At 46.2% G+C, this 26,901-nt stretch overlaps 1 protein-coding gene across 2 annotated transcripts; it reads left to right on the top strand.

Moving 5' to 3' along the window:
* PHAF1 (phagosome assembly factor 1) lies at nucleotides 1-26,774 on the top strand. 2 transcript variants are annotated; one of them, XM_066348400.1, is made up of 17 exons: nucleotides 1-78; nucleotides 188-308; nucleotides 4,538-4,620; nucleotides 10,163-10,246; nucleotides 14,738-14,781; nucleotides 16,372-16,451; nucleotides 16,743-16,837; nucleotides 17,493-17,590; nucleotides 17,672-17,784; nucleotides 21,192-21,325; nucleotides 22,386-22,469; nucleotides 23,682-23,764; nucleotides 24,182-24,225; nucleotides 24,749-24,792; nucleotides 24,904-24,962; nucleotides 25,530-25,602; nucleotides 26,321-26,774. In XM_066348400.1, exons 2-17 carry the CDS (start codon nucleotides 245-247, stop codon nucleotides 26,405-26,407), a joined length of 1,269 nt encoding a protein of 422 aa, XP_066204497.1. In that variant the 5' UTR covers nucleotides 1-78; nucleotides 188-244; the 3' UTR covers nucleotides 26,408-26,774. The 2 variants fall into 2 exon arrangements, with proteins under 2 accessions (XP_066204497.1, XP_066204498.1); XM_066348401.1 differs by having other exon boundaries at nucleotides 3-83.
* Nucleotides 26,775-26,901: the final 127 nt, after the last annotated feature.

Genomic DNA, 26,901 nt, shown 5'->3' on the forward strand with positions numbered 1-26,901 from the left:
CCGGCACGCCACTTTTGCCGCATACGCTGCCGCCGCTGCCGCTGCCCCTATTACCGCGGCTGCTACTGGTGAAGTGAGGTGAGGTGTGTTTTGGGGTCGGTGCCCCCGGCGACCCGGGAGGAATTGGGGAACAAGACCGCCGAGGGACGGCGGGGACGACAGGTCAGCTACGACTTTGTCTTCTCAGCTCCGGTCCGGTCTGCGCTGCCGCAGGGAGGCCGCCCCGGCCCGGCGAGCCGAATCAATGCTGGATCTGGAGGTTGTGCCCGAGCGCTCTCTGGGGAACGAGCAATGGGAATTCACGCTGGGTAAGTTTGGGTTCCTCCCTCAGGACCCTATTCGCTGGTCCTGACTTCCCTCCGGGCCCTTCCCGCCTCTGGTCTCTGCCCCTGACTCCCCTGCGCCCGCGGCTCCTCGTCTCTTCCGTCCTCTTGGCTTTTGGGACTCCAGGCACTAGATACCCGCTCCGACCGACCCGCCCTGCCGTCTATCGCTCAGCTGGGCCCTGGCGCCCTCGGCTCAGGCATTAGCAGGGCCCCTCCCGGGGCCGTGGTGTAGTAGTAATAATAAAAACAATGACTGACACGCCCCAAACGCTGGAGGCCAAGCCCAGCTTTGGGTGCGTCATTATCTCTAGTCGGCCTTCTTGGGATGGGAGGGTCGATGCTATTATTCTTATTCCCATTTTACAGGCGAAATGGCTGAGCAGTGACTGACCCTCTTAAACGCCACAGCCGTCTGTCTCCCTTTGCTTTTCTGGACTAGAGGTTTCCTCTTTGGAAGGGGAAACCTAGGCTCCCATCCCATAATTAGATGTTGAGGATCTGGGCAAAGTTGCTGAGGAGAGTCTATGTGTTAAAGGAACTTCTTGTTTCCTTCTCGTTTTTAATGTGGTCGATGTCTGGCGTAATCCTAAACCCAGACCTTAGCTGAGAAAGGAATAGTTTAGGGAAAGTAACGTTTAATTTGTAGAAAATGGAATTTGGCCATTTTTGGGGTTTCTGGGACCAGTTTTCCTCATCTTCAAAGTAACTACCTTGACGTGTACAAATATTTGCATTCAGTGACCCTAGTGTGTGTTTACTTTGATGTACCAGCACTGGGGTAAGGGAGTGGGGAGCAGGTTATGCTGTTTGTGCGTGCAGGCCTGAACTTTTGTCACGCTCATTTGGGATTCTGGACTGAGTCAGGTGCTCCATTGGGCTATAACTTATCCTTGAATCTGGAAGACTCATTTCTATGGAGGCAAGGTAAGTGAGAAACTGGGCAGCACAGATTGTTGGTAGGACCCTGCTGGTGCCCCATTGAACTATAAACCTCCTCTGGGTTGTAGGAGCCAGTTTTATTGAGAGGTCTTAGCCAATTTCGCACATAACTTACAGCACTCCTGCAAAGTTCTTCCCGAAATTTTAGCTGTTAAGTTAAGCTTCACCAGCCTTTTGTGAAGCAACAAGAGCCTGATTGGGAGGCTGGCAATATCTTTGCCTCTAGACCCATTCATCATGCCGGTGCTGTTTGGCTTCTAGTTAGGAAAGAACCTCCCACCCACAGCTTCTGCTCCCACCAGGACTTAACAGGGCAGAGTGAGAACAAGTTATTTTTTCCTCTTAATCTCCCCAGCCCTCACACATCTAAACTAGGGCTTATAGGTTGGGCTAGGTCTAAGAAGTGGATCTGTGCTATAGAATTACATTCCTAGGCTAGAGAACTAGGCAGTGCTTAATTCAAGTCACCACAACCCCATAAAGTAATCTCCATTTGCCAGATGAGGTTCAGACAGGTAGAGATGAAAAAAAGTAACGAAGAGGGATTTCTTGCTTCCCACTGCTCAACCCATCTGAGAATGGGCTTGGCTTTGTTTCCAGGTTTCTTTTTGGAATCTCTGCCAATGCAAATTTATCTAGACCTTGCCATCATCTGCCTGGCAGCATAATGGGAAACTGCATCTAACTTCTTGGCTGCTTTCCTGGCCTTTGTTTGATGCTGGAATATTAGAGAAATGCCATCAATACAGGGACAGGAAAACCTAGGCCAAGAGGAATCTCTGAGAATGTCACTGATGGCTTGATAAGTGGTGGAGTAAAGCAAATTTGAAATGTTTTTCAGTGGGATTTGCAGAATACATTGGTGTGGAGGCGTGTCTCTGAATTTGTTTTTTAAACTGGTGTTGAAAATGTCCAAAGAGGGTAGATTTAAAGGGTCACTGGAGAAGAGCCTTCTTCCTAGAGGTTACCTTGCTCCAGAGAGAGTGAAAGCTCACTTTGTTGAAGGCAGCATGTACCTCTGTAGCTTTTGCTTACAAATGTTGGAAATTGAATAAGACATAGTCACATGCCCTGAAGAGCTTAGTCTAGTGGGAAGGAAGGATTACAGAAATCCTGGGGGGTTTTTGTGTCTTGTTTGTTTGGGGATTTTTTGAGAGAGAGAGAGAGACAGACAAAAGGAGAGAGATGAGAAACAGCAGCTCATAGTTGTAGCTGATGTTGTATATTGATGGCTTCTCATACATGACGTGATGGGAAGAACTAAGGGGGCACTTGAGGCAAGGCAGTGACCTTCGGCTTCAAGCCAGTGACTTTTGGGCTCAAGCCAGAGATCATGGGATCATGTATATGATCCCATGCTCAAGCTGGTGAGCCTGCACTCAAGCTGATCAGCCTTCGCTCATGCCGGCAACCTTGGGGTTTTGAACCTGTGTCCCAGCTCGACTCTATCCACTGCACCACTACAGGTCTGGTATACATAGTGCATTTTATTTTAATGAGGTAGAAGTTATATAGAGTGATATAGAAAGAGAGAAAGATTTGACCTGGGGGGTTGAGGAAAGGCTTCCTATCAACTTACAGAAGTCAGTACCTTTCCTGAAGCTAGTGAACACCAGGCAGGCCCTATCAGACTTACTGACAGATTTCTCATCTGTACTGTCTCCATGGATATAAATCTTCCAGACAAGTTACAAAACAAAACAATAGGAAAGATAGATGGTGTGTAGGGAACTATAAGGAATTGGGTATTATAATTAGAGTGTAATATACTTATATACTACTGGAAAAAGTAAATAGGTTCCCTAGATTGCTAATACTCTTTGGTAATAGCTGCCTGGGACACTGTTAACAAGTCTTTAGGCTCACTGGAAAAGAAAATATTTGTAGGAAAATGTGTTGTGGGCCTGGGTTTAAGAAGAAAGTTTGGAGACTAGATTTAGAAAGATGGAGAAGGAGGAGGAATCCACAGGTTTCTGGCTTGTATGATTGGGTAGATGTTAGAGGTCAGAATATGCAGAAGAAGCCAGATTGAAGAGACATACTGTTCTTGCACTTAAAGCTATGAGTTTTTGTTTTTGGGTTGTCTGGAAGTTTGTTTTAAATGTCTCTCTATATGTGTCTTCTTTGATATATAATGGGCTCTGAAGACATACTTTTTGGTGTTCCCTGTGCATCTCTGGAAGTTTTTAGAGGCTGTTGGGATTTGGGGTTTTTTGTTTTGTTTTGTTTTAACAAGGGGCATATATAGATCTATTTATAATAGGCCATGAGTTGAAAATTCAAGTGTTAAGCTTTAGAACATGTTTGTGAGTAGATAAGGATCCAGTGAAAATCCTTAGTAAAATAAGTTGATTCTGGTAGATGTGTGATTTTTAACTTTTCTTTTTTTTTTTTTTTCTGAAGCTGGAAACAGGGAGAGACAGTCAGACAGACTCCCGCATGCGCCCGACCGGGATCCACCGGGCACGCCCACCAGGGGCGAGGCTCTGCCCACCAGGGGGCGATGCCCTGCCCATCCTGGGCGTCGCCATGTTGTGACCAGAGCCACTCTAGCGCCTGGGGCAGAGGCCACAGAGCCATCCCCAGCGCCCGGGCCATCTTTGCTCCAATGGAGCCTTGGCTGGGGGAAGGGAAGAGAGAGACAGAGAGGAAGGAGAGGGGGAGGGGTGGAGAAGCAAATGGGCGCTTCTCCTATGTGCCCTGGCCGGGAATCGAACCCAGGTCCTCCGCACGCTAGGCCGACGCTCTACCGCTGAGCCAACCGGCCAGGGCGTGATTTTTAACTTTTAATGAGCCTTTACAAGTCATATGTTCCTGCAGACTCATTTGAGAGAGGAGGAGACAGATGCCACAAAGGAAGAAAGGAAGGAACTGTTCCTAGTATATATATATGTAGTCCATGGCAGAGTGAGAACTAGAACCTTGGTTCCAGAGTCATGCAATTGGTGCTTTCTCACTCTTTTTCAGTTCATGCTGACTTGGCTTTCTCAAAGCTCTTTGCCTGCTTGGGATCAGCATGGAAGTCCCCATTTTCAGAAATCTTTTGTATATTAACTCCCTCCCATTATACAGTTTGGCTATTTCCTTAGTGCTTGCTGTTAACTTTATTCTAGCTCTTACTGCTTATTGAACTTTGATTTGCTCTTGTATCTGTGGACCTTCATGACTCCCCACCCCAGGTTTTCCTGTGTGGACTGATACCTAGCACAGTGGTAAATGTCAGCAAATGGACAGCTCAAGTAACCCACACAGGTGTCCTTGCTTTGTTTCAGGAATGCCTCTGGCTCAGGCAGTAGCCATTCTTCAGAAGCACTGTCGCATCATCAAAAATGTCCAGGTTCTCTACAGTGATCAGGTGAGTGATAGCTGATTTGTTTACTGAAATAGCATCCCTAATTAGTAAGTCACCTCTAGAGGTTGATGATCTGGGAGAGGCTGACTTGCAAGGGTTGTTGGGTCAGTGTGTTTGAATGGGAGAATCTTCAGCACTAGTTAGTTTCCTTTATTTATTTATTTATTCTGAAACTTTTGGTCTTAATCTGGTGCTGTCAGATTTTGAAGAGTGGTAATACAGAACTTGGCCCTGGACAGGGACTTTTCAATGGAAGTTCACCTCAGGGACTATCTGGTCTTCTACAGTGCTTGCTTTCCATTTTTGAGTTTAGAATACTCTTTTTCTATTTTGTTGGTTGCTTTGGTTTGTGTTCCAGGATTGTGTGGTAGAGCAGATTTCTAGCTAGCAGAGCATCCCAGATGTGAAGCAGATGTATTTCACATCTTTAGTGAGAATGATCTGATACATGGAAATTGCAAAATACTGGCTCCCAATTAATGGATATATTTTATACTTTTTTGTCCAATTTGTGGTAATCTCTACTAAGTGATGCTCAATTGTGCCAGGAATTAACCCCCTATGATGTAATGTTGCATGTAACCTGCAAAGACCTTGTTTCAATTTCCAGAAAGAGTATATTTTAGGTTAGAATCAGAGAAGAACTTGCTGAACATCAAAATTTCAAAAATAATATTTGTTTTTTAAGTATGTAAAGTTAGAAACTGCTTTTCATAGCCATTTATTTATTTATTTGTATTTTTTCTGAAGTGAGAAGCAGGGAGGCAGAGAGACAGACTCCCACATGCGCCTGACCAGGATCCACCTGGCATGCCCACCTGGGGTGTTGCTCCGTTGCAACTGGAGCCATTCTAGTGCCTGAGGTGGAAGCCAGGGAGCTGTCCTCAGCACCTGGACCAACTTTGCTCCGATAGAGCCTTGGCTGCAGGAAGGGAAGAGAGAGATAGAGAGGAAAAAGAAGGGGAAGGGTGGAGAAGCAGATGGGCCCTTCTGTGTGCCCTGACTGGGAATCTAACCCAGGACATTTATTTCATAGGCCTTTAGAAATAGGATTCTTTTGTCTCTAAAAATGCAGTCTCCTTTCCACTGAATTTTCTGAAACCTGTGGTCCTTTTATGACGCAGACCATGTGCTATGTGTGGAGCAACCTTTGTGGTGCTGTATATGTCACAAGCCTCAAGGAATTATTTTAAGCTTATATAGCTATATAGGCTGTCCTCAAGTGGCTTTTCTGAGAACATTGAAATACCTGTTTGATTTTAGTTGTATTTATAGTTTCAGATCCTGAAGCAGATGACAGATATTATTATTTTTTTATTTAATTTATTGATTTTACAGAGAGAGGGTAGAGAGAGTGAGAAGTATCGATTAATAGTTGCTAAACTTTATTTGTTCATTGGTTTCTTATTGTATGTGCCTTAACCTGGCAAGCCCAGGGCTTTGAACTAGCAACCTCAGCATTCCAGTTTGACGCCTATCCACTGTGCCACCACAGGCCAGGTGTGATTTTTTTTTTCTTTTTTGTGTGACGGGGGGGGGGGGGCAGACAGACAGGAAGGGAGAGATGAGAAGCATCAATTCTTCATTGAAGCTCCTTAGTTCACTGATTGCTTTTTCATATGTGTCTTGATGGGGAGAGGGGCTACAGCAGAGTGAGTGACCTCTTGCTCAAGGCAGTGACCATGGGGTCATGTCTATGATCCCACACTCAAGCCAGCAACCCTGCATTCAAGCTGGTGAGCCTGCACTCAAGCCGGATGAACCCCTGCTCAAGCTGGCGACCTCAGAGTTTTGAACCTGGGTCTTCTGCGTTCAAGTCTGATGCTTTATCCACTGCACCAGTGCCTGATCAGGCAAGATTATTTTTGATACGAGGATTAGAAGTGGGTGAGATTTCTGTGAGGCTTCTCGATTTCACTTAGTGTCAGAGTTGAGCCTATTACCTATACCTAGAAATTGCATTCAGACTGTACCCCTCTGCATCTTCAAGCAAGTGCTTGGGTATTCTTGTGGTGCCTGCCACAGAACAAGGGACTTGGAGGAGTAGGCAGAGGCTCCTTGAGCCACAGAAGGGAAGTGACCTGTCATTTATAAAGTGAAAGATAATAGCTTTCCTCTTTGTTGACACTTAGATCATTCCTAATCTAATCAGACTTCCAATGTTAGACCTTGAAGGAATTGCACATGACAAGTAGGTGTCATCAAAACAGGAAGTAGCTCAAGAAAATGGGCTTGCTTTTGTGTGTGTGTGTGTGTGTGTGTGTGTGTCAGAGAGAGACAGACAGACAGGAAGGGAAACAGATGAGAAGCATCAATCCTTTTTTTTTTTGTGACAGTCAGAGAGAGGAAAAGATAGGGACAGACAGGAAGGAAGGGAGAGAGATGAGAAGCATCAATTCTTCATTGCAGCACCTTAGTTGTTCATTGATTGCTTTCTCATATGTGCCTTGATGGGGTGGGGGGGGCTCCAGCAGACTGAGTGATACCTTCCTTGTTCAAGCCAGTGACCTTGGGCTCAAGTTGGTGAGCTTTGCTCAAACCAGATGAGCCAGCGCTCAAGCTGGCAACCTCGGGGTTTTGAACCTGGGTCCTGTGCGTCCCCGTCCAACGCTCTATGTGCCACTGCCTGGTCAGGTGAAAATGGGCTTACTTGAGCTTATAGATAACCTGAAAATTTAGTTAAATCAGATATATGTACCTCAAGAATAGGAACATTTGAAAATAGGCTTTAAATATTCTTAACCAATTTTTAAGAATGTATTTTATTTTATTTTTATTTTTTTGTATTTTTCTGAAGTTGGAAACTGGGAGGCAGTCAGACAGACTCCCGCATGTGCCTGACTGGGATCCATCTGGCATGCGCACCAGGGGGCGATGCTCTGCCCATCTGGGGCGTTGCTCTTTTGCTACCAGGGCCATTCTAGCGCCTGAGGCAGAGGCCATGGAGCCATCCTCAGCGCCTGGGCCAACTTTGCTCCAATGGAGCCTTGGCTGCGGGAGGGGAAGAGAGAGACAGAGAGGAAGGAGAGGGGGAGGGGTGGAGAAGCAGATGGGCGCTTCTCCTGTGTGCCCTTGCCGGGAATCGAACCCCGGACTCCTGCACACCAGGCCGATGCTCTACCACTGAGCCAACCAGCCAGGGCCTGTATTTCTTACATCACTCTCTTTGTTTTTTGTGGGTAGTTTTTAGACACAAATAGTAGTTTTAGCATTAAACTAATTTTCCCCAGTATTTTCTAAACAACTGGAATCAGTTAGAAAACATGCGTTTAATAGTCTGGTTCTTCTGGGCCCTGGCCGGTTGGCTCAGTGGTAGAGCGTCAGGCTGGCGTGCAGGAGTCCTGGGTTTGATTCCCGGCCAGGGCACACAGGAGAAGCGCCCATCTGCTTCTCCACCCCTCCCCCTCTCCTTCCTCTCTGTCTCTCTCTTCCCCTCCCACAGCCAAGGCTCCACTGGAGCAAAGTTGGCCCGGGCGCTGAGGATGGCTCTGTGGCCTCTGCCTCAGGCGCTAGAATGGCTCTGATTGCGGCAGAGCAACGCCCCAGATGGGCAGAGCATCGCTCCCTGGTGGGCATGCCTGGTGGATCCCGGTCGGGCGCATGCGGGAGTCTGTCTGACTGTCTCCCTGTTTCCAGCTTTGGAAAAATACAAAAAAAAAAAAAATAGTCTGGTTCTTCTGTGAAATGGATAGTTTCCTTATAATAGAAGAATCTTTTAATGAGGATCAAGAGGAGATAGTCTCTCAGAGCTCTGATATGGTGTTTTTTACATGTGGTCCTTTCCTCTTCTGCCCTCTTTCCTTTCCCATTTATCTCCTTCTCATCAAGTGCAGATGTAACAATTTACAACAGACATCTTTACTGAACTTTTTCATATGGAGGACTGCGTAGTGCTTGGTTACTGGAAGGGCCTGCTTAAACATCACATAGTATGTGTGTATTTTGGTACTCGAGATACAAAGTATTAATAAAACATTGATTGTGAGGATGACTTATTTGCTTCCTTTTAAAAATTGCTTAGTTGTACCCCCAAAAAATTTACTTAGTTATGTTCTGCATTTAAACAATGGTAGGAAGAAAAGGATCAGATCTTGGGAGAATGTAAGAAAATCCAGATCCTCCCAGCATTCTTTCTCCAAGCAAGAATCTTGAAAGATTCAAAAATGTTGCTTCATTCTCCTTACCACTATGGAATGTCCCTCTCAGAAAAGAAACTGTTATTATGTTCTGGGTTGAAAATAAAGTCAGGGTTCATTAGTCTATTACCTTGCTTGAGACCTAATGGTATAGACATTCATATGACGTTCTGTCTTCCAGTGTTTGCAGGTATAATGATGGTGCCACTATAGCCTGTTACCTGGTGAAATCGTGTGGTGGAGGGGAGCAGACAGTCTAAGCTAATCCCAGAAGGCTCTTGGGAGAGAATTTTTCTAGTGAGGCTCACACAGGAGTGGGGCAGTCTTTATCTCTGACAGCCACACCTCCGTCATTCACTGCTTTTGTTGAGAAGCTCTGTAGAGACTTTTCTAAATCCTTTTGAGAGCTGAGTGCTAATTTCAAGAAAGGGCTGAGTTGTGGATGGTGTTGTCTGTCTTCTGGACAGCCTGGTTAGGGCTGTGGTGAGTCTTCAGATGTTAGGTCCTTGAATTGATTGTATTGGACCAGAAGCAGACAGGTGGGGCAAACATGAGGAAAAAGTTTAGTATGCTATTGCTTTCTGACCTACTACCTGTCCTCACAACAACCCTGGAGGGAATGGATGATGGTCCAATGAAGAAACTAGAGCTCAGAGAAGTTTTGAGAGTCACTTAAGGTCACCAGCTCACCTGAACTTAAGGCCAGCTTTGTCCATTACTCTATGCTGCTACTCCCCTCCCCCAGCACTCAGAAGGGACAAATGTAGAAATATGACTCCCTAGATCTTAGACTTGGGACTTGCAGAAAGAAGCACAGGAGATATGTGAGGGGAGGGACGGAAAGAGTGAGTGTCATCTCATACATAATCAGATCACGAAGTGCTTCTTTGTCCTGGAATATAGCCTAAAATGGTCAAAGAATAAAATGTTTCCCTGTGGATGGTACGGCCTGGGAGTGAATGGACATAGGTTCAGCTGACAGGCATTGAGCATTTGCATCTGCTGAGTTTGGATCTTCGTGAGGCCTTGTCACAAGACCTGCATTCCTCACCAACTGCTTTTGTAGGTTTAACAGCAGTAAACATGCTACAGATGTGGACCCTAGACCCTCAAAAGAAAGTGGCCTATATACTACCGTAAGTCTGGCCTTTTCCCCGGGTATTTACTTAAAGCCTGGTAAAGAGAGGCTCTTTGCAGCCAGCATTATAAAGGAGCAGCTGTAGGCTGGAAATAGAGCACACGGTGCATTCATGCAATAGTTTGTTTCTGGCTTCCAAACCTTGTTAATTAGGGGAGGGAGTGGCAGTCTGCACTTAGGTTTTTCCTGTGTATGCATTTGTATTGTAAGATTTTCAATAGGTGCTGGTAAGTAAATTAATTGTTCAGAGTATGTTTCTTTTATTTTGTAGTCTCCTCTAAGCCATGACCTCATCCTTAACCTGACTCAGGACGGGATCAAACTACTGTTCGATGCTTTCAATCAGAGACTTAAGGTAACTAAAGTTTCATTTCAGGTTGATTAATATGTGCTGTTGTGAGATGTTTCTGAAATTCCTAAGTGAGAGTAGACTTCTGTGGTTTAGAGACCACCAGGATGTAGGGGACTGAATTATGCCTATTCCCCTAAAAAGAGAAAAACTGGGTCAGATGGTTGGAAAGATTCTGAGAAGGACTCTGGTCCCAGGCTCTAGAGGTGAAGGGGATTTGGGGAACATACTGTGGGGAAGAGAGGTGGCCTTTATATTAAATAGGAAAACGGGAGGTGTGAAGCATATGGCATAGATTATCCCGGGTCTTTATAATGGTACTAAAAGTGGGGCCAAACTGCAGAATAGGACCAAATGATTTTAGTATCTTGTGTTACTTCATTCTTCGGTCTGACACTATGATTTAGAAGATGAAAAATGGAGCTGTTCTTCCTAAAATGCTAGGGTTTGGGGCATAACACCATCAGTAATGAGTTGATTCTTTAACTTTTTTGATGAAGTGTAAACAGACAACTTGCTGGTGTGTAGGGTTGTCTTAATTGGCATTCAAATGCAATTTACTAACACCTGTTTTTTAGTCAGGGTGTTTTTAATACACTGTTTACAAATGCCTGGGCTTCATAGGTTAGTCATGTGACATCAGACTCATGCTTCAGAGTCACAAGGTTGAGTGGCTTGCCAGTGCTGTCATCTTGGTTAGGTTATGGAGTTGCCTTTCCAAGAGACTTGAGTACTTCCTTGTTCTCTGCATCCCATCACAGGTGAGCTACTGAGGACACAAGATAGAACATGGGAGAAGAATCTGTACATGAAATGAGAATTCCTCATTTATGATAGGTTTTTCAAAAGCAAGGTTTGAAGTGAACTTTCTTAACCCACACCTCCCTTGCTTCTTCTTGTGGACTTGGTCATCCTGTCCTCACTGACCTGAAGTTTCACACTGGGAAAAGGGAGAGGACGACTTTCAATGTGGCTTCATCACAGTGGGGAGAAGTTAATCTGGAAAACCCTTTACAAAGAGTCATTTGCCTTTGACTTGATAAATCCGTTTTTAGGAAACACAACTTTAAAAGGTTATGGGGAGAGTAATGTTGCCAGATGTTTATAGCAGGGCTTTTCATAATAGTGAAAATCTAGAAGTAACCTAAGTGGACAAGAAAGGGGGATAGCTAGGCAGCCCGTCATAGAATCACAACCTGTGAATGGCTGAGTGCTTCCCATCCATTACCTAATGTAATCTTAACAAGCCTGTGAGTGGTACTGGTTCCGGGTGAGACAGCTGAGGGAGAGAGGATAAGTGGTTTGCCTGACCAAGCTTCTTAACCCTGTATTACCAGTGTGTGGTGACTAGCCACTGAAAATCAGAATGGTTTAAGTTCTTTTGTTGGGTATGGGAAATAAATATGATAAAAGCTGAAGAAAATAGTATGAGTACATTATGCAGAAATATGAGGAATGGCAAGAACATTAGAATGGAAAAGGAGGTAAAGTCTTCTGTCTCTCTGTGGTTCTTATGAAGAAGGAGGAGTTAGGGGCCTGACCTGTGGAGGCGCAGTGGATAAAGCATCGACCTAGAACGCTGAGGTCGCCAGTTCAAAACCCTGCACATGTCTGGTCAAGGCACATATGGGAGTTGATGCTTCCTGCTCCTCCCCCCTTCCTCTTTCTCTTTCTCTCTCTCAATCTCTCTCTCTCTCTCTCTCTCTCTCTCTCTCTCTCTCTCATTTCCTCTTTAAAATGAATAAAAAAATAATTTTAAAAAAGGAGGAGGAGGTAGGGCCCTGCCTGGGCCTCTGGAAACTGAGGCAGCGATCTATCAAGTGCCCTTGCTTGACACCAGGTCTTATCTGACCCATCTGCCTACCCTCCATCCAGAGGCCACAGAGTCCTTTCCCCCATGCTGTCTCCTGCAGTTTCCCCAGCTTGCTGCCTATGAGTGAGCTCTGTGGAATGAGGCTTCACAGGTCACAACCTTTACAGCCACTTACCTTTTCCTGTCTTAGCTGCTGCCATGTGTCCTCCTCCCGGGAGAAATCAAGGCCTTTTCCACCGCAGAGGATAGAAAATCATGGAATTTAGATTTTTCCAGTTGCTTGTCCCTGTGGTCCAGCAAAATCCATGGACTAAAATTCGCTCATAGATTCTCCTTGTAACACAGACTCCCAGATGGTCAGGACTCTGGGTCTTTTGCCACACGTCCACCCTGTCATTAACTCTGTTCCACTGGGCAGGTAGGATTGAAGATATATAAGTATTGGTCTGAGCTGCAGCAGGTGGGTGACAGTGACATAGAAGGAACATCCGGAGCCTCATCCCTACAGGGTGAGTGGTGGGAAGTTCTTACAGGGCCATTGGCCAGCTGTAGTGGTAGTAATCAGAGAGACAGAGTGCCTCCCTCTCCTATATAAGTAGGGCTTTGGCCAAAGGTTGAGGCCCTCTTTCAGCATGGGCCCTGGCCTCAGTGAAATGGCATACCAATCAGGCATGATAGACTGCCATGCCCAGGCTTTCTGAAGGGGACATTAAGTGTCTTATGATGAATCACAGCTATTTCTCTACCCTTCCTTACATGACCTCTCTTGGCATCTCTCTTCATGCTTTCAAGTTTCGTGTTGCCCTTTGCTAGCTTCATACTAGGCTGACTTGCTTGATATGTTGAGTACTTCCCCTCTGCAAACTAGTAAGCCAGACCTCAAGGCCTTAACTTAGTGGGACCCATGCACCGCATACACAAAGTAGTGTAGGAAAGGGTTGATTCAAGTGCTGTGGTGGCCCAACAGAGGAAGCGATTCTTAGCAGCAGGTAGGATCATAATAGCTACATTATAGTTGAGGTGTCTGTCCAACTTGTAAATTCAGTGTTATAATTTCTAAACAAGTTAGAGACAAGGTCTTGCCAAGAGTGAATTGCCTATTATGTCTCAGTTTCTGTTGCAAAGCCAGATGCTCCTATACCTAGTGCCCCACAGCCCCTTCCACGGTCAGGCCCAAATTGTCAGGACAAACAGACACTGCGCCAGCTCTGCTTGTGCCTGTAAAGGGCCCCAAGACCTTCCAGCTAGAGGATGGTAGATGGTATTCCAGGCCCCAGCCAGGTCTCCTGCTGGTCACTAAGTCCTTGACACCATTGACATAGAGGACTTGATAGTGCTTATTACATGGCTCCATTAGTGGCTGAGTGTTCAATAACTTTTCATTTTTCTCTGCCCTGGACCCTGGGAATTTTGTTGTGGCCGGACCTATTGAAACTTCACCAGGGTCCTGAGGTTTTCCAGGTTTAGCCAGATGCCCTTCATTAAAGATATATTGGAATATTGTCACAGTTGTCCTAAGTAAATGTATTATGACTTGTTTTCTAGCAGGGTAGACCTCCCATCTTTTTTGTTTTGTAAACTATAGTACAGGGGTCCCCAAACTATGGCCCGCGGGCCACATGCGGCCCCCTGAGGCCATTTATCCGGCCCCCGCTGCACTTCCGGAAGGGGCACCTCTTTCATTGGTGGTCAATGAAAGGAGCACATTGACCATCTCATTAGCCAAAAGCAGGCCCATAGTTCCCATTGAAATACTGGTCAGTTTCTTGATTTAAATTTACTTGTTTTTTATTTTAAATATTGTATTTGTTCCCATTTTGTTTTTTTACTTTAAAATAAGATATGTGCAGTGTGCATAGGGATTTGTTCATAGTTTTTTTTATAGTCCGGCCCTCCAGCGGTCTGAGGGACAGTGAACTGGCCCCCTGTGTAAAAAGTTTGGGGACCCCTGCTATAGTATTTTGAAGCTGTTTGTTTGTTTAAGTGAGAGGAGGAGAGATAGGCAGACTCCCACATGCATCCCCATTGGGATCCACCCAGCAACCCTTGTCTGGGGCCAGTACTCGATCAACCGAGTTATATCCTCAGCCCCCAGGACTGAAACTCGAACCAGTCAAGCCACTGGCTGCAAGAGGAGATAGAGAAGGGGGAGGTAGAGGGGTAGAGAAGCAGATGGTCACTTCTTATGCATGCCCTAACCGGGGATCAAACCCGGGACGTCTGGGCCAATGCTCTATGCATCTGAGCCAACCGGCCAGGGCTTGAAGCTGTTTTTGAAATTGACTTGATTTGGGTTATTATAATGTAGCACAGTATGGAGTAGAAGGAATGGGACTCTGTGTTCAAGGTTACAACCTTAACAAACTGCATGAGTTTGTTTGTGGAAGGTTTCACTGGTGTGTGTGCAGTCTTCTCTATGACCCAACAGCAGATTAGGTACAAGAACCTTGACCCAGAGCATCCACGGGTATCTGTTGTACAATCTACCGGAAGAAGAAGAAGGAGAGGTTATGCTGTGTGTGATAGGGTTTTTCCCCTCCGAATTTAAAAATGAGAACTAAAGGTAATGTAGTGTTTCAGGAGAATTTCAGCTAGTGATAGCATTTTTCTTCACTGTTCTATAAATGCCTTCTTAATTATTCTTCAACTACAAAGCATTAACAACTCTCAAACTTTTTTTTTAGGTGATTGAAGTATATGACTTGACTAAAGTAAAGTTAAAATATTGGTGAGTTTCTTTCTTGCTGGTTTTTGTCACAGGCTTGGTACAAGTGGCCTTTATCTACTACACTCATTATATTAGTAAAGGAATACTGTCCGCAGCAGTTCTGGGATTATAGCTGGTGCCATGATTTCCTCAGGCAGGCTTCAAGGCTACTCAGTTTCCAGGAGGAAAAAAAGAGACCTGATTAAGAACATGCCATATATAAAGCACCTCACATATATGTCAACTTCTTTAATCTTCACAACAAAGCAGGACCTCAGCTTAGAGGTGATGTGACTATCTTGGGTCATTCATGTCCTCCCCTGCACAACCTCTTCTGGGACCTCTTTATGATTTTTTTTTTTAATTAAGTGGGAGGCTGGGAGGCAGAGAGACAGACTCCGGCATGCACCCAGCAGGGAATGGATCCCACCAGAAGGCGATGCTCTGCCAGATGGGGCCAACTTGCTCGAACCACTGGAGCCATGGCTGCAGGAGGAGAAGAGAGAGAGAAGAGGGGGTGGGGAAGTAGATGGCTGCCTCTCCTGTGTGCCCTGACCAGAAATCAAATCTGGGATGTTCACTCATTGGGCTGACACTCTACAGCTGAGCCAACTGGCCAGGGCCCCGTCCCCCCCCCCTTTTTTTTTAACTTATTGATTTTAGCCTGAGAGAAAGGGGGAGAGAGAGACAGGAACATCGATCTGTTCCTGTATGTGCCCTGACCAAGGACTGAACCTGCAACCTTTGCATACAAGGACAATGCTCTAACCAACCGAGTTATCCAGCCAGGCCAGCCAGAGCTAAAAATTATTCCTAACCTTTAAGCATTCTTCTTAAAATCATAAATGCCTTATCTTCATGCTGATCATCTGAAATCATGCCCCTCTTTACTCCCAAGCCCACACCCTAGATGTTTTCCCTTTGCATGGATTCATCTCTCCCCCACTTATCTACCCTGTCACCCAATTCATGTGTCTGTTAAGAAAACAAGCTGCTTTGACCTGACCTGTGGTAGCACCGTGGAAGGTGTCGACCTCAATCTGGAATGCTGAGGTCGCTGGTTTGAAACCCTGGGCTTGCCTGGTCAAGGCACATATGGGAGTTAATGCTTCCTGCTCCTCCCTCCTTCTCTTTCTCTCTCTCTTTTCCCCTTCCTCCCTAAAGTAAATAAATAAAATCTTTAAAAAAGAAAGGAAAAGAAAACAAGCTGCCTTCCTGGCTACACCCTTCTTGTAATATATTCATCCCTTTTTAAGAAAGTTCCTTTTTCAGGCCAACTACTAGTAGGCATCCTGGTAAAACATAGTAACATTATTTATGCCTGAGGCTACTCTTTATCTAAGTTTGGATGCCATGAGGCTGAGTCTTGATTTATTTCCTTATGAACTATACCTGGTGGCCACAGATGTCTTGGGAGGCCCTCAGGAGAATTGACTTGTTCTGACCTCATTAATTTTCTCTTATTTAGAAGTTATTTAATTAAACTTTTATTTTGATATAAGTATAGACTCACTCACCTGTGTTTTAAGAATAACCCTCCTAGCCACCATTTCCAATGATCTGTGAGCCTATCCTGGATGCCTGGTATTAAAGAGTATCTTTGTCTTTCAGTGGAGTACATTTTAACTCTCAGGCCATAGCTCCCACCATTGAGCAGATTGACCAGTCTTTCGGTGCCACCCATCCTGGAGGTAAGCCAAGTCCATCTGATTCCTCTGGTCATCTGTGGCAGCCCATAGTGATAACCTGGGCAAGTGGTACCATCCCAGCCACAGCCCCCTGAAGCCCAGTTCCTATAGAATAAGGGGATTGGTACTTGAGTGTGAAGGAAAGCTCTTCCCCCTTATTTTCAGCCTAGTAGATCAGTCCAGAAATGAGACAAAAGGAAGTTGTTGCCAGTCATTACTCCTTGCCAGGCTGGTTTGTGTTTGCAACTTCTGATGCCTTTCAACCGTGCATTTTTTTTCTCCCCATTTGCGCAGTGTACAACTCTGCTGAGCAGCTCTTCCACCTCAACTTCAGAGGACTGTCTTTCTCTTTTCAGTTAGACTCGTGGACTGAGGCTCCCAAGTATGAGGTTAGCCCTTCTCTTCCCCTGGTATTTCTTACCCAGTGCCCTGGTGATATGGGTCAGCAGGTAGTGCTGTTAAGAAGACTGGATAGGTACTTTTGTTTTCTTGTCTCTGAGGTCTTCAGGGCTAAGGGGTGTGTAGAGTGGGTAGAGTTGACAGGAAAAACAAAGAAAGGTCAGGTTGGCATTCCCAGGAAGAGGTCACTTCCAACTGCAGAGTAAGGACAAGCTCACTTTTCAGAGATAAATCCAGTTGTGCCTTGTTTTAAAACTCCTAATCACTAGGCCATTCTTTTTCAATGACCTATAACTTGAGAGTTTATCCTGGATTTTTAGTTATCTATTGCTTTTAACAAAATGTTTCCTTCATCCTTAGGCAGCAACATCCTTAGGATTATGAAATGATAGCTTTCATAAAGCTTACATTTTATTAAAGGAGGCATTCCTGCATTTTTTCAACTGATGAAAGAAAGAAAAGAAAAACAGTAAAATTAAAAATGACCTTGCATGGTTGGAATGAGTTTATTGACCCAGAGCCAGATTTAACTACTTGCTTTGACCTGGCCGGTTCATGAAGATCATGACTGCTAGGGAAGTGCCAGGGCCTGAGTCACATGGCCTACAGTGTGCCCTTACTAAAACTTCTATCCTGTGTTTGCAGCCCAACTTTGCCCATGGTCTAGCTTCTCTCCAGATACCCCACGGAGCAACTGTGAAACGAATGTACATCTATAGTGGAAACAGCCTACAGGATACCAAGTACGTGTCGGGGAGCGCAAGCTTCATGCTAAGGCCTGGGAGGTAAGGCAACGCCGGTGCTCATTCTGTGCCTGCCCCCAGGGCTCCTGTGATGCCCCTGAGCTGTTTCCTGGGCAATGTTTATGCTGAGAGTGTAGATGTTCTTCGAGATGGAACTGGACCCTCAGGTTTACGACTTCGACTACTTGCTGCAGGTCAGTTACTGCCTTTGGGGTGGTGGGTTCCCTCTTATGTCCATGTTCAGTCAGTCGAAAGTCCCACATGCTTAGAGATAGTTGGTAGAAGACAAATGATGTGGATGTTTATGGTTAAAGCTTTCATTTAAATTTGTGAGGGGACGGGACATAATCTTAATATTAGCATATTTTCATAAACAACAGTAGCCCCGTTTTGTAGCTCTGTAGCTGCAGTGGTTCCCAGGCTGTTTCCTGGAGATATATGTTGTGTGCTACAAGTACTGTCTGTTTTCCACCTTTTAAGCCGAGTTCCCAGAGTAGGCTGGCAGGAGGGACTTATTGAATTGTGGTTTGGCCACACCCTGCTTAGATTTTGCTGGCCTTGAACAAAAAATGAGTTGCTGCCTTCTGTAGCCGGCCTCTCTGGGATTCACACCTCATTTGGTGGTTTCTTTTTATTAAGTTTATTGGGGTGGCACTGATAAAAAAAAAAGTCATATCATTTTGTGGGGATTTTTTAATACCTAGCCAATCTCTGGTACTTTGGACCTTGGATTGGGTTTGTAGGACAAGGATCTTCAGCTTGCTTTCATAAAAATGGTCTAGGAGCAAACGTAGAAGCTATACCTTCACACAACTCGGTCTAGCCATTGTTTGTTCATAAACTGGGGGCTTGCATCAGTCTCTGGGCTTTGGTTCTTAACTGTTAAGAATCTGATATATAAACTGAACTCCCTTCCCTGAGCAGTTAGACAGTTCACAACCTCCAAGTTAGAAATTTCTTAAAAAGTGATTTTTTTAGCCAAGGCAAAAAACACCAGCTACTGAATGTTGCGCCTGAGCTATAGTTTTGTTGTAGTCGTTGTTTTCAGTGAGCAGGACAGACAGACAGACAGGAACATACAGACAGGGAGAGGAGAGAGAAGCATCAACTCATGGTTGCAGCACTTTTGTTGTTCATTGATTGCTTTCTCATATGTACCTTGACCAGGGGGTTCCAGCCAAGCCAGTAACCCCTGCTCAAGCCAATGACCATTGGGTCATTTTTATGATCCCACACTCAAGCTGGTGAGCGCATGCTCAAGCTGGATGACCCCACGCTCACGCTGGTGACCTTGGCATTTCGAGCCTGAGTCCTCAGCATCCCAGGCTAACGCTCTATCCACTGTGCCACCTCCTGGTCAAACTGAGCTATAGTTTTGTTTTTGTTTTTGTTTGTTTTTTTCATTTTTCTGAAGCTGGAAAAGGGGAGGCAGTCAGACAGACTCCCGCATGCGCCCGACCGGGATCCACCCGGCATGCCCACCAGGGGGCAATGTTCTGCCCCTCTGGGGCGTCACTCTGTTGCAACCAGAGCCATTCTAGCGCCTGAGGCAGAGGCCACAGAGCCATTCCCAGCGCCCTGGCCATCTTTGCTCCAGTGGAGCCTCGGCTGCGGGAGGAGAAGAGAGAGACAGAGGGGAAGGAAAGGGGGAGGGGTGGAGAAGCAGATGGGTGCTTCTCCTGTGTGCCCTGGCCAGGAATCGAACCCGGGACTCCTGCACACCAGGCCGACGCTCTACCGCTGAGCCAACCGGCCAGGGCCCTGAGCTATAGTTTTTGAGAGAGTTGAGATGTGGCAGCATAGTCAAATAATTTAGGATCTGTTTTCTCCAGAGGATCACTGCTTGAACATCAGGATAGTCAAGGGTGACACAGTTATTCCAGGTGACAGCAGTAGGAGCCTTTTGGAGGTTGAGTGGCTAAGCTAATTCTGACTGCCACCCTGTACAGCAGCACACTCCTAGCAGTCAGTCACATCTCAGTGCTTATGGGGTCAGTGGAGAAAACACTGTTAAGTCAGGGCTTCACTGAGTTATTGCCCAATCCAGTACTCATTTAGAGTTTCCTTTGGCAAGCAGAAGGGTAGCTTGTCTCAACCGACCCATTTTTCCTATCTGTTTCCTTATGGCTACAGTGATGGCTTTTAACAGGGGAAGTCAGTTCAACTGTTTTGGTCTTCGCAGTAATTTATAGGAAGACTCACTCCGAGGAATCAGAAGCTAAAATAATCTCCTAAAACTAAAGGTAATTTTACCTGGCTAGACTTCAGGCAGAAAAATAAAAAGCTCACCTGTGAAAGGTGCCTTCCCTGTAGCCCCATCCGGACATCACAAGTAACTGGTACCTGGAGACTTTGAGTACACAGTCCAGCTTGACAGGATTTTGGTGGCTTTCAGACTTGCCTAAGATGCACAATTTATGCGTAGAAATTAATGTGGACTGTGCTTTTCTCAGGACCTAGTTAATTTAAACACAGCTTTGTCATTCAGTGTATATGTGCTGTGAATAAAGACTTGGGTTAATTGGAGAACTCAGCACCTAGTTATTTCATATTTTGGATCCCTGAAGTCTTCTGTCTGTAATAAATAGGTTGTTATCCATGAAAGAACTTGGTTAACTCTAAAGCCCTGTGCAGAGTAAGGTGATGGGGTGGTTATTATGGTACAGGAATTGCAGTCCTCCTCAGATTCTTGGCTGCTTTTTTTGAGTTTTTTTTTTGTTGTTTGTTTGTTTGTTTGTTTGTTTTGGGGGAGTAGGAGGTAAAACACTGTCTTTCCATCCACAGAATGGGGGGGAGATTTTACTGTTTGTATGCCTGTTGCTCTTCCACAACTCGTGTGTGTGTGTGTGTGTGTGTGTGTGTGTGTGTGTGTGTGTGTGTGTTGGAGCCATTTCTGAAATTTATTAGACAAATTCAGGGTTTAAAGTTTCTTTCTAAAGAAAAAACTTTTGAAAAATAAGAATTTTTTCATATTACCACTTTACTGGTTTGTCTCTTGACGTATTAGAGTGTCTGTCAGGTGTTTGTAGAATTAGGGAGTGAGTTAATGGGTGCCTCACTCTTGGCTCTTTTATAGAGTAATCTTTATTTTCAACCTCTTCCTGGGTGTTAACGTTGAGAAGTACCTCCTAATGTAAAGTACCCTTTATCTTGTCAGGACCTGCACAGTGATAAGGAATAATAGTACCTTATTATATACTTTCATAGCACCAGTGCTGCTGTTTATTGTACCTCGGTTGTGTGATGATGTGATTGGGATCTTCATCACGCCTTAAACTCCCATCTGGGCAGAGACTGCACCTGTTTTGCTCACCATTGTTTCCTCAACATCTAGCGAAGTGTCCTAGGCCTTGGTGGTCAATAGTAAATATTTGGTGAGTGAGTGAATGATGTTTCCAGAATTCCGTGTCATTTTTGTGGAACTAAGTGAGTTTCTGGCATTATTTTGAGGAGATAGTAGTCTTGGTGGTATCTCAAGCCCTGGTGACCTGGTATTTTTGCTTGCTTCGGTCAGTGGCCTCTCGGGGACTCCCAGGGCCCTGGGCTATAGGGTCTCAGGCCCCGAATGTGAACGGTACTAACTCTTCCTTGTTCTCTGCAGGTTGTGGACCTGGCCTGTTAGCAGATGCCAAGATGCGGGTATTTGAACGTTCAGTCTATTTTGGTGATTCTTGCCAAGATGTTCTTAGCATGCTTGGTTCTCCACACAAGGTCTTCTATAAGTCAGAAGACAAGGTAAGGGAAATGTGTTTTTAAAGTGAATAGGCGGTCTTTTAGTTTTTTTAATCATTTACTTAATATTGAGTAAATATAAACTATTTGCTATTTTCTCATAGAACCTGTTCTGTTAAAGCAGATGGAGAAGTAAATTGAAAGCTCTTTTCTTACTTTTGTTGGATATCAGGGCCCAGTCTGTAGTCAACCACAACTGTCTGGGTTGTTTGGCACCAGTAGCTGGGACTCCCACACTCTTGCCCGCCCAGCAGCTTGATGTCATAGAAAAAACACAGTTTGTAGCCTGACCAGGCAGTGGCACAGTGGATAGAGTGTTGGACTGGGACGTGGAGGACCCAGGTTCGAAACCCTGAGATCACTGGCTTGAGTGTGGGATCATAAACATGACCCCCTTATCACAAGCTTGAAGCCCAAGGTCACTGGCTTGAGCCCGAGGTCACTTTCTTGAGCAAGGGGGGGGAGGGAGTCACTTGCTCTGCTGTAGTCTCCTGGTCAAGGCACATATGAGAAAGCAATCATTAAACTACTAAGGTGCGCAATGAAGAATTGATGCTTCTCATCTCTCCCTTCTTGTCTGTCTGTTCTTATCTATCCCTCTCTCTGACTCTCTGTTTCTCAAAAAAATAAAAAAGGCCCTGGCCGGTTGGCTCAGCAGTAGAGCATCGGCCCAGCGTGTGGAAGTCCCGAGTTCAATTCCCGTCCAGGGAGCATAGGAGAGGTACCCACCCTTCCCCCTCTCCTTCCTCTCTGTCTCTCTCTTCCCCTCCTGCAGCTAAGGCCCCATTGGAGCAAAGTTGCCCCAGGTGCCCAGAATGGCTTCCTAGCCTCCGCCTTAGGCGCTAGAATGACTCTGGTGGCTCAGATGAGTAGAGCATCACCCCCTGGTGGACATACTGGGTGGATCTGAGTCGGGCACATGCGGAGTCTGTCTCTCTGCCTCCCCTCTTCTCACTTCAGAAAAATATAAAAAGAAAAAACACAATTTGTAGACTTTCATTTAATCTAAGAACTATATATTAAGGGGTTTGATCTTAATTTATTGATTTTTTTCCCCCAACAGATGAAAATTCATTCTCCTTCGCCTCATAAGCAAGTTCCATCCAAGTGCAATGACTACTTTTTTAACTACTTCACTCTTGGAGTGGTAAGTTATGATTCCTTAGAACAGCATGTAATTTCTCTGGGGGTGGGCACACCTCTTTGTACACATGCAGCTGCAACTGTGCTTGGCAACAGGGCACCTAGCCCCAGCTGGCTTTGCTCAGTGTTGTCTTGTATGGCAGACCTTTCCTGCCACCAAGATTACAGAGACACTGGGTTTCCTGGTGTATCTTCTTTTCTGACTGAAACGTGCTCCACAGGAGGAGGCTGTAGGAATCATTCAGGTTAAGATGTTTTGGAAACCCCTTTTATAGAGCAAAGGACCCTCTTCTGGAATCACAAAGCTAGGAGATTTAAAAAGCTCATAAACAGTGGGAGTATGCTAAACTAATGACCACTATCAGAGCTGACAATCAAGCTGGTAGATAGATATACACTGCACCAGTAGGATACATCTCAGAGAGCAGGGCTGACCTGGACCTTGGGTCTTTTTTTTTTTCTTTTTTTTTTTTTGTAATTTTCTGAAGCTGGAAATGGGGAGAGATAGTCAGACAGACTCCTGCACGCGCACCAGGGGGTGATGCTCTGCCCCTCCGGGGCGTCGCTCTGCCGCGACCAGAGCCACTCTAGTGCCTGGGGCAGAGGCCAAGGAGCCATCCCCAGCGCCCGGGCCATCTTTGCTCCAATGGAGCCTTGGCTGTGGGAGGGGAAGAGAGAGACAGAGAGGAGGGGGGGGGGGGTGGAGAAGCAAATGGGCGCTTCTCTTATGTGCCCTGGCCGGGAATCGAACCCGGGTCCCCCGCACGCCAGGCCGACACTCTGCCGCTGAGCCAACCGGCCAGGGCCTGGACCTTGGGTCTTTTAACCTCTGTGCTTTCTAGGGACCAAAGTTCTGAGGCAGCAAAGAAAAGGTAGATTCCAAAGAAGGAGAAAGGAGAGTCTGGGTCTGCTTATGTGGGAAAGACCAAACAGGAGCCAAAATTGTGGGGGAGCCAGTAGGGAATCATACCCTTCAGAGTAGGTTGGCTCCTGGAGGGAATGGCACTATTATAAGCTGAACCTCTTTTAGTTCTAAAGCCAGTGATGACAGGACAGGTTGGGGAAGATGGAGTGATGGATTGGCCCTAATGGGACTTATTGTAGCTGTTGATGGAGGGTGGAGTCAGGGGTAACCTGGGGGTCACAGGAACTTGGAAGGGTCCCTGCCTTGCTTCTGTAACTTTCCCTACTTGAGCTTCCTTGTTTTCTATCACAGGACATCCTCTTTGATGCAAATACTCACAAAGTGAAGAAGTTTGTCCTGCACACCAACTACCCTGGGCATTATAATTTTAACATGTGAGTATACTTATACCTGCTTCTCTTAAAAATCTCATAAAAGAGCTTATAACTTCGGAGTTCACTAATTTATCTACACCTGAATTCTTGCTATTTCATGGGAAGTGAACATTTCCTGAGTTTTTGCTGTTCCTGGTATAGTGTCCGATACCTGACATCTCTTCATTTATACCCATTTTACAAATAGGGAAATAGATTTAGAAATCTTGGTGTCTTATCCAAGGTAATTGGGTCATTAGAACCCATGTCTTTTTTTTTGTTGAACTCTTAATGTCTAAATCTGGCCTCCCCCAATGCATGCTGTGTCAGGCCCAGTGCCCAGGGCATTGGACAGGTGTGCTTGATTCTGAGATGTGGGGGTGGTTTAGTCCCCTCAAGAGGCTTGGCCTTTACCCATCTCCCTTCTCTGTCTCTTAGTTATCACCGTTGTGAGTTCAAGATCCCACTAGCCATAAAGAAAGGTAAGTAGTGAGTATTCTCAGGGCAAGAAAAGACTTTGGGGTTAGCAACTCACAATGAGATGGGACAAGAGATTCAAGTAGAGAGGATGGAAGTGGGTGGGTTTGTGGAGTCTTTGCCCACCTGCTTCTGCCTGTAGCCCCAGCTTGTCTAGGCTGAGCTGTTTGTTCTGGGGACTGCGTTACTGGTCTGTTGTCTCAGAGAAGCCTTCTTTTGGTCTTTCCTGTGGCTGTGGATTGCTGATTTCTGGAAGGGAGAGTTTCCTGTCTACAGGTGGTCGTATAGGTGCTCCCAGCCCAGCCTTGTGATTGTTGCCCACTGCTGATTGGTGCAGCTCCCACCTGACTGACCTCTAGTCAGCCCTTCACTCTCTTCCACTCAGGAACTCTCAAACAGTAAACAGTCTGCCTATCCTCCCTCCATATTCCAACCCCAGTGCAAAGGGTAGCCAGGTGTGGATTCTGCCTAGGACTAGCCCTCACAGGAGGGCTGGGGCAGCTACCAACCACTCTGTTCTCTTTTCAGAAAATGCAGATGGTCAGACAGAAACATGCACAACCTATAGCAAGGTGAGTTCCTGTTCCCCTCGGATGCAGCCTGCAGGTAAGGTGGGCATGAGCCCACCAACAGTCTGGTGGACATGCCCTGCTAACCCCCTGCTGCCTCTGTCCCCCTTGCAGTGGGACAACATCCAAGAGCTCCTGGGTCACCCTGTAGAGAAACCTGTTGTCCTGCACAGGTGAGTGTGAGAGGTTGCCGTCTCTGACCACCCCATCCAGAAGGCCCAGGGAAGCTTAGCAGTGGGTATTGCTTAGAAATGACAGACACACACTTCCTACCTCCACCCTGCACATTAGTATTAGGCCTGCTGTTTTGCATGCTTACCTATACCAGAGAGGTTGCCTACTGGGGTAGCTTCCCTCCCCCCCCGCCACCTCCAAGTATGAGGGCCTTTTTACCCCATGTTATTCAGAAAGGAAGGCAGTTTTGACTAACTCTCCTGGGCATTTTTCCCATCAAAGCTGCTATCTGCTGTAGTCCACAGCCCAGTATCCAAAGCCTGTTTGCCTTGCTGCCTGAGGCTCTCTCCCTCCTGACTTCTCACCAGCTCAGTCCAATTCCATAGTAACCCTGTTGGTCTGTGTAGGATTCGGAGCTGCGTGAGGCCTGTTGCAACCTCAAGGATCTCGAAGGCCTGTGTAGAACTTACAAGACCACTTGCCAGTAGCCCCTTGTCCCAAAAGGAAGGGTTTACCTGCCCTGGTGTTGGCCTTTGCCCCTCTAATTCTGTCTTCCCTGGCCTCAGGTCCTCTTCCCCAAACAACACCAACCCATTTGGCTCCACATTCTGCTTTGGTCTTCAGCGGATGATCTTTGAGGTAAGCCCTAGGACTGAGGGGCTAGTGTTCATGGCAGGGATAGGCAAATTATTGAAAGAGATTCAGGATGACCTAACAGACCTTCTGGGCAGGTTAATCCTTCCCCAACAACTCTGTCTGCTGAGAACCTGGCCTACCCCCAATTTAACAGTGAAGGTTCAGAAATTATGTTGGGGAAATTCAGGGTCATGGAAGCTAAAGCAGTGGTCTTTATCCAATAAGATGAGAGGTAATGGACCCCACATTTATATCTAAAAACACTGTAGCAGGGAAGGGAACCACAGGGCAAGTGGGCCTCATCTCGGGGTATTATGGCCTTTGAATGCCATGTAAATGCATGTGCTCTGGCGAGTGGCTGTAGAGGCCCTGCTGGCTTGGGAGAATGGTATGCCCTGCTTCCCTTCTGGATGCCGTCACTGTCAGCAGGCCCCTAAGAGCTCTAGAATTGGACAAGTGGATGTAGTAAAGTTTATGTATCCCATGAGGCACAGGTAGACATGGGCAGAAATGACCCCTAGCTGAAGTGAGGGGTATTGAGGGACTGGCCCAACCCTGTGTGCAGTTGTTGCACACATGACCTCCATGCCTGTGGACTGGAACTTCTTTGGGTCCCTTCTCTGCAGACAGAGCCCCGGTGCTGATCCCACTGGTGGTTTCTGTGGTTCTGCTTGCTGGTTCTGTTCCGCTCCCTTGACTTGCTGTCCTCTTCTCACACCAGGTCATGCAGAATAACCACATTGCCTCAGTGACCCTGTATGGCCCCCCCAGGCCTGGTGGCCATCTGAAAACAGCAGAGCTCCCCTAGGGACATCACTACCCATGCCCCCCTCCCCCATGGAACTGTGTGTTGCATCCTTCTCAGTGGGCTTTCATGTACCACCTGTGGGTTTTCTTGGACACCTTGCCAGTGTTGAAGGGCTGTTGTGATGTTCTGAGATGGGGCTTAGGCTTGGTGCTCTGCCATGGGATGAGAGGCCCAGATATCCTCTGTCCGTCCTCAGCCTGTTGGTGCCAACAGGGGACACAGACTGCAAAGAAAAGCACAAATTCTGAGCCTTGATAACTGGACCCAGGAGCTTTCAACTAACACAGAGAGGCAGGGTTATGTCTCCTCTGTGCCACACACAGTGGAAAACTTGGGACTTACTCTGTGGCTGAGGACACAGGCACCCAGGATGAGGACAAGGTCCTGCCTTTGGCCCAACATTGCCACATAACCCTTGCGGCAAGCAGGCAGCATGTCCATAGTCCTTGGTTGCGACTTTTGCACTACATCCACTTTAGTTACTTGATGAGCTG

This window comes from Saccopteryx leptura, chromosome 9, assembly GCF_036850995.1.
Source record: "Saccopteryx leptura isolate mSacLep1 chromosome 9, mSacLep1_pri_phased_curated, whole genome shotgun sequence".
Lineage (NCBI taxonomy): Eukaryota > Metazoa > Chordata > Mammalia > Chiroptera > Emballonuridae > Saccopteryx > Saccopteryx leptura.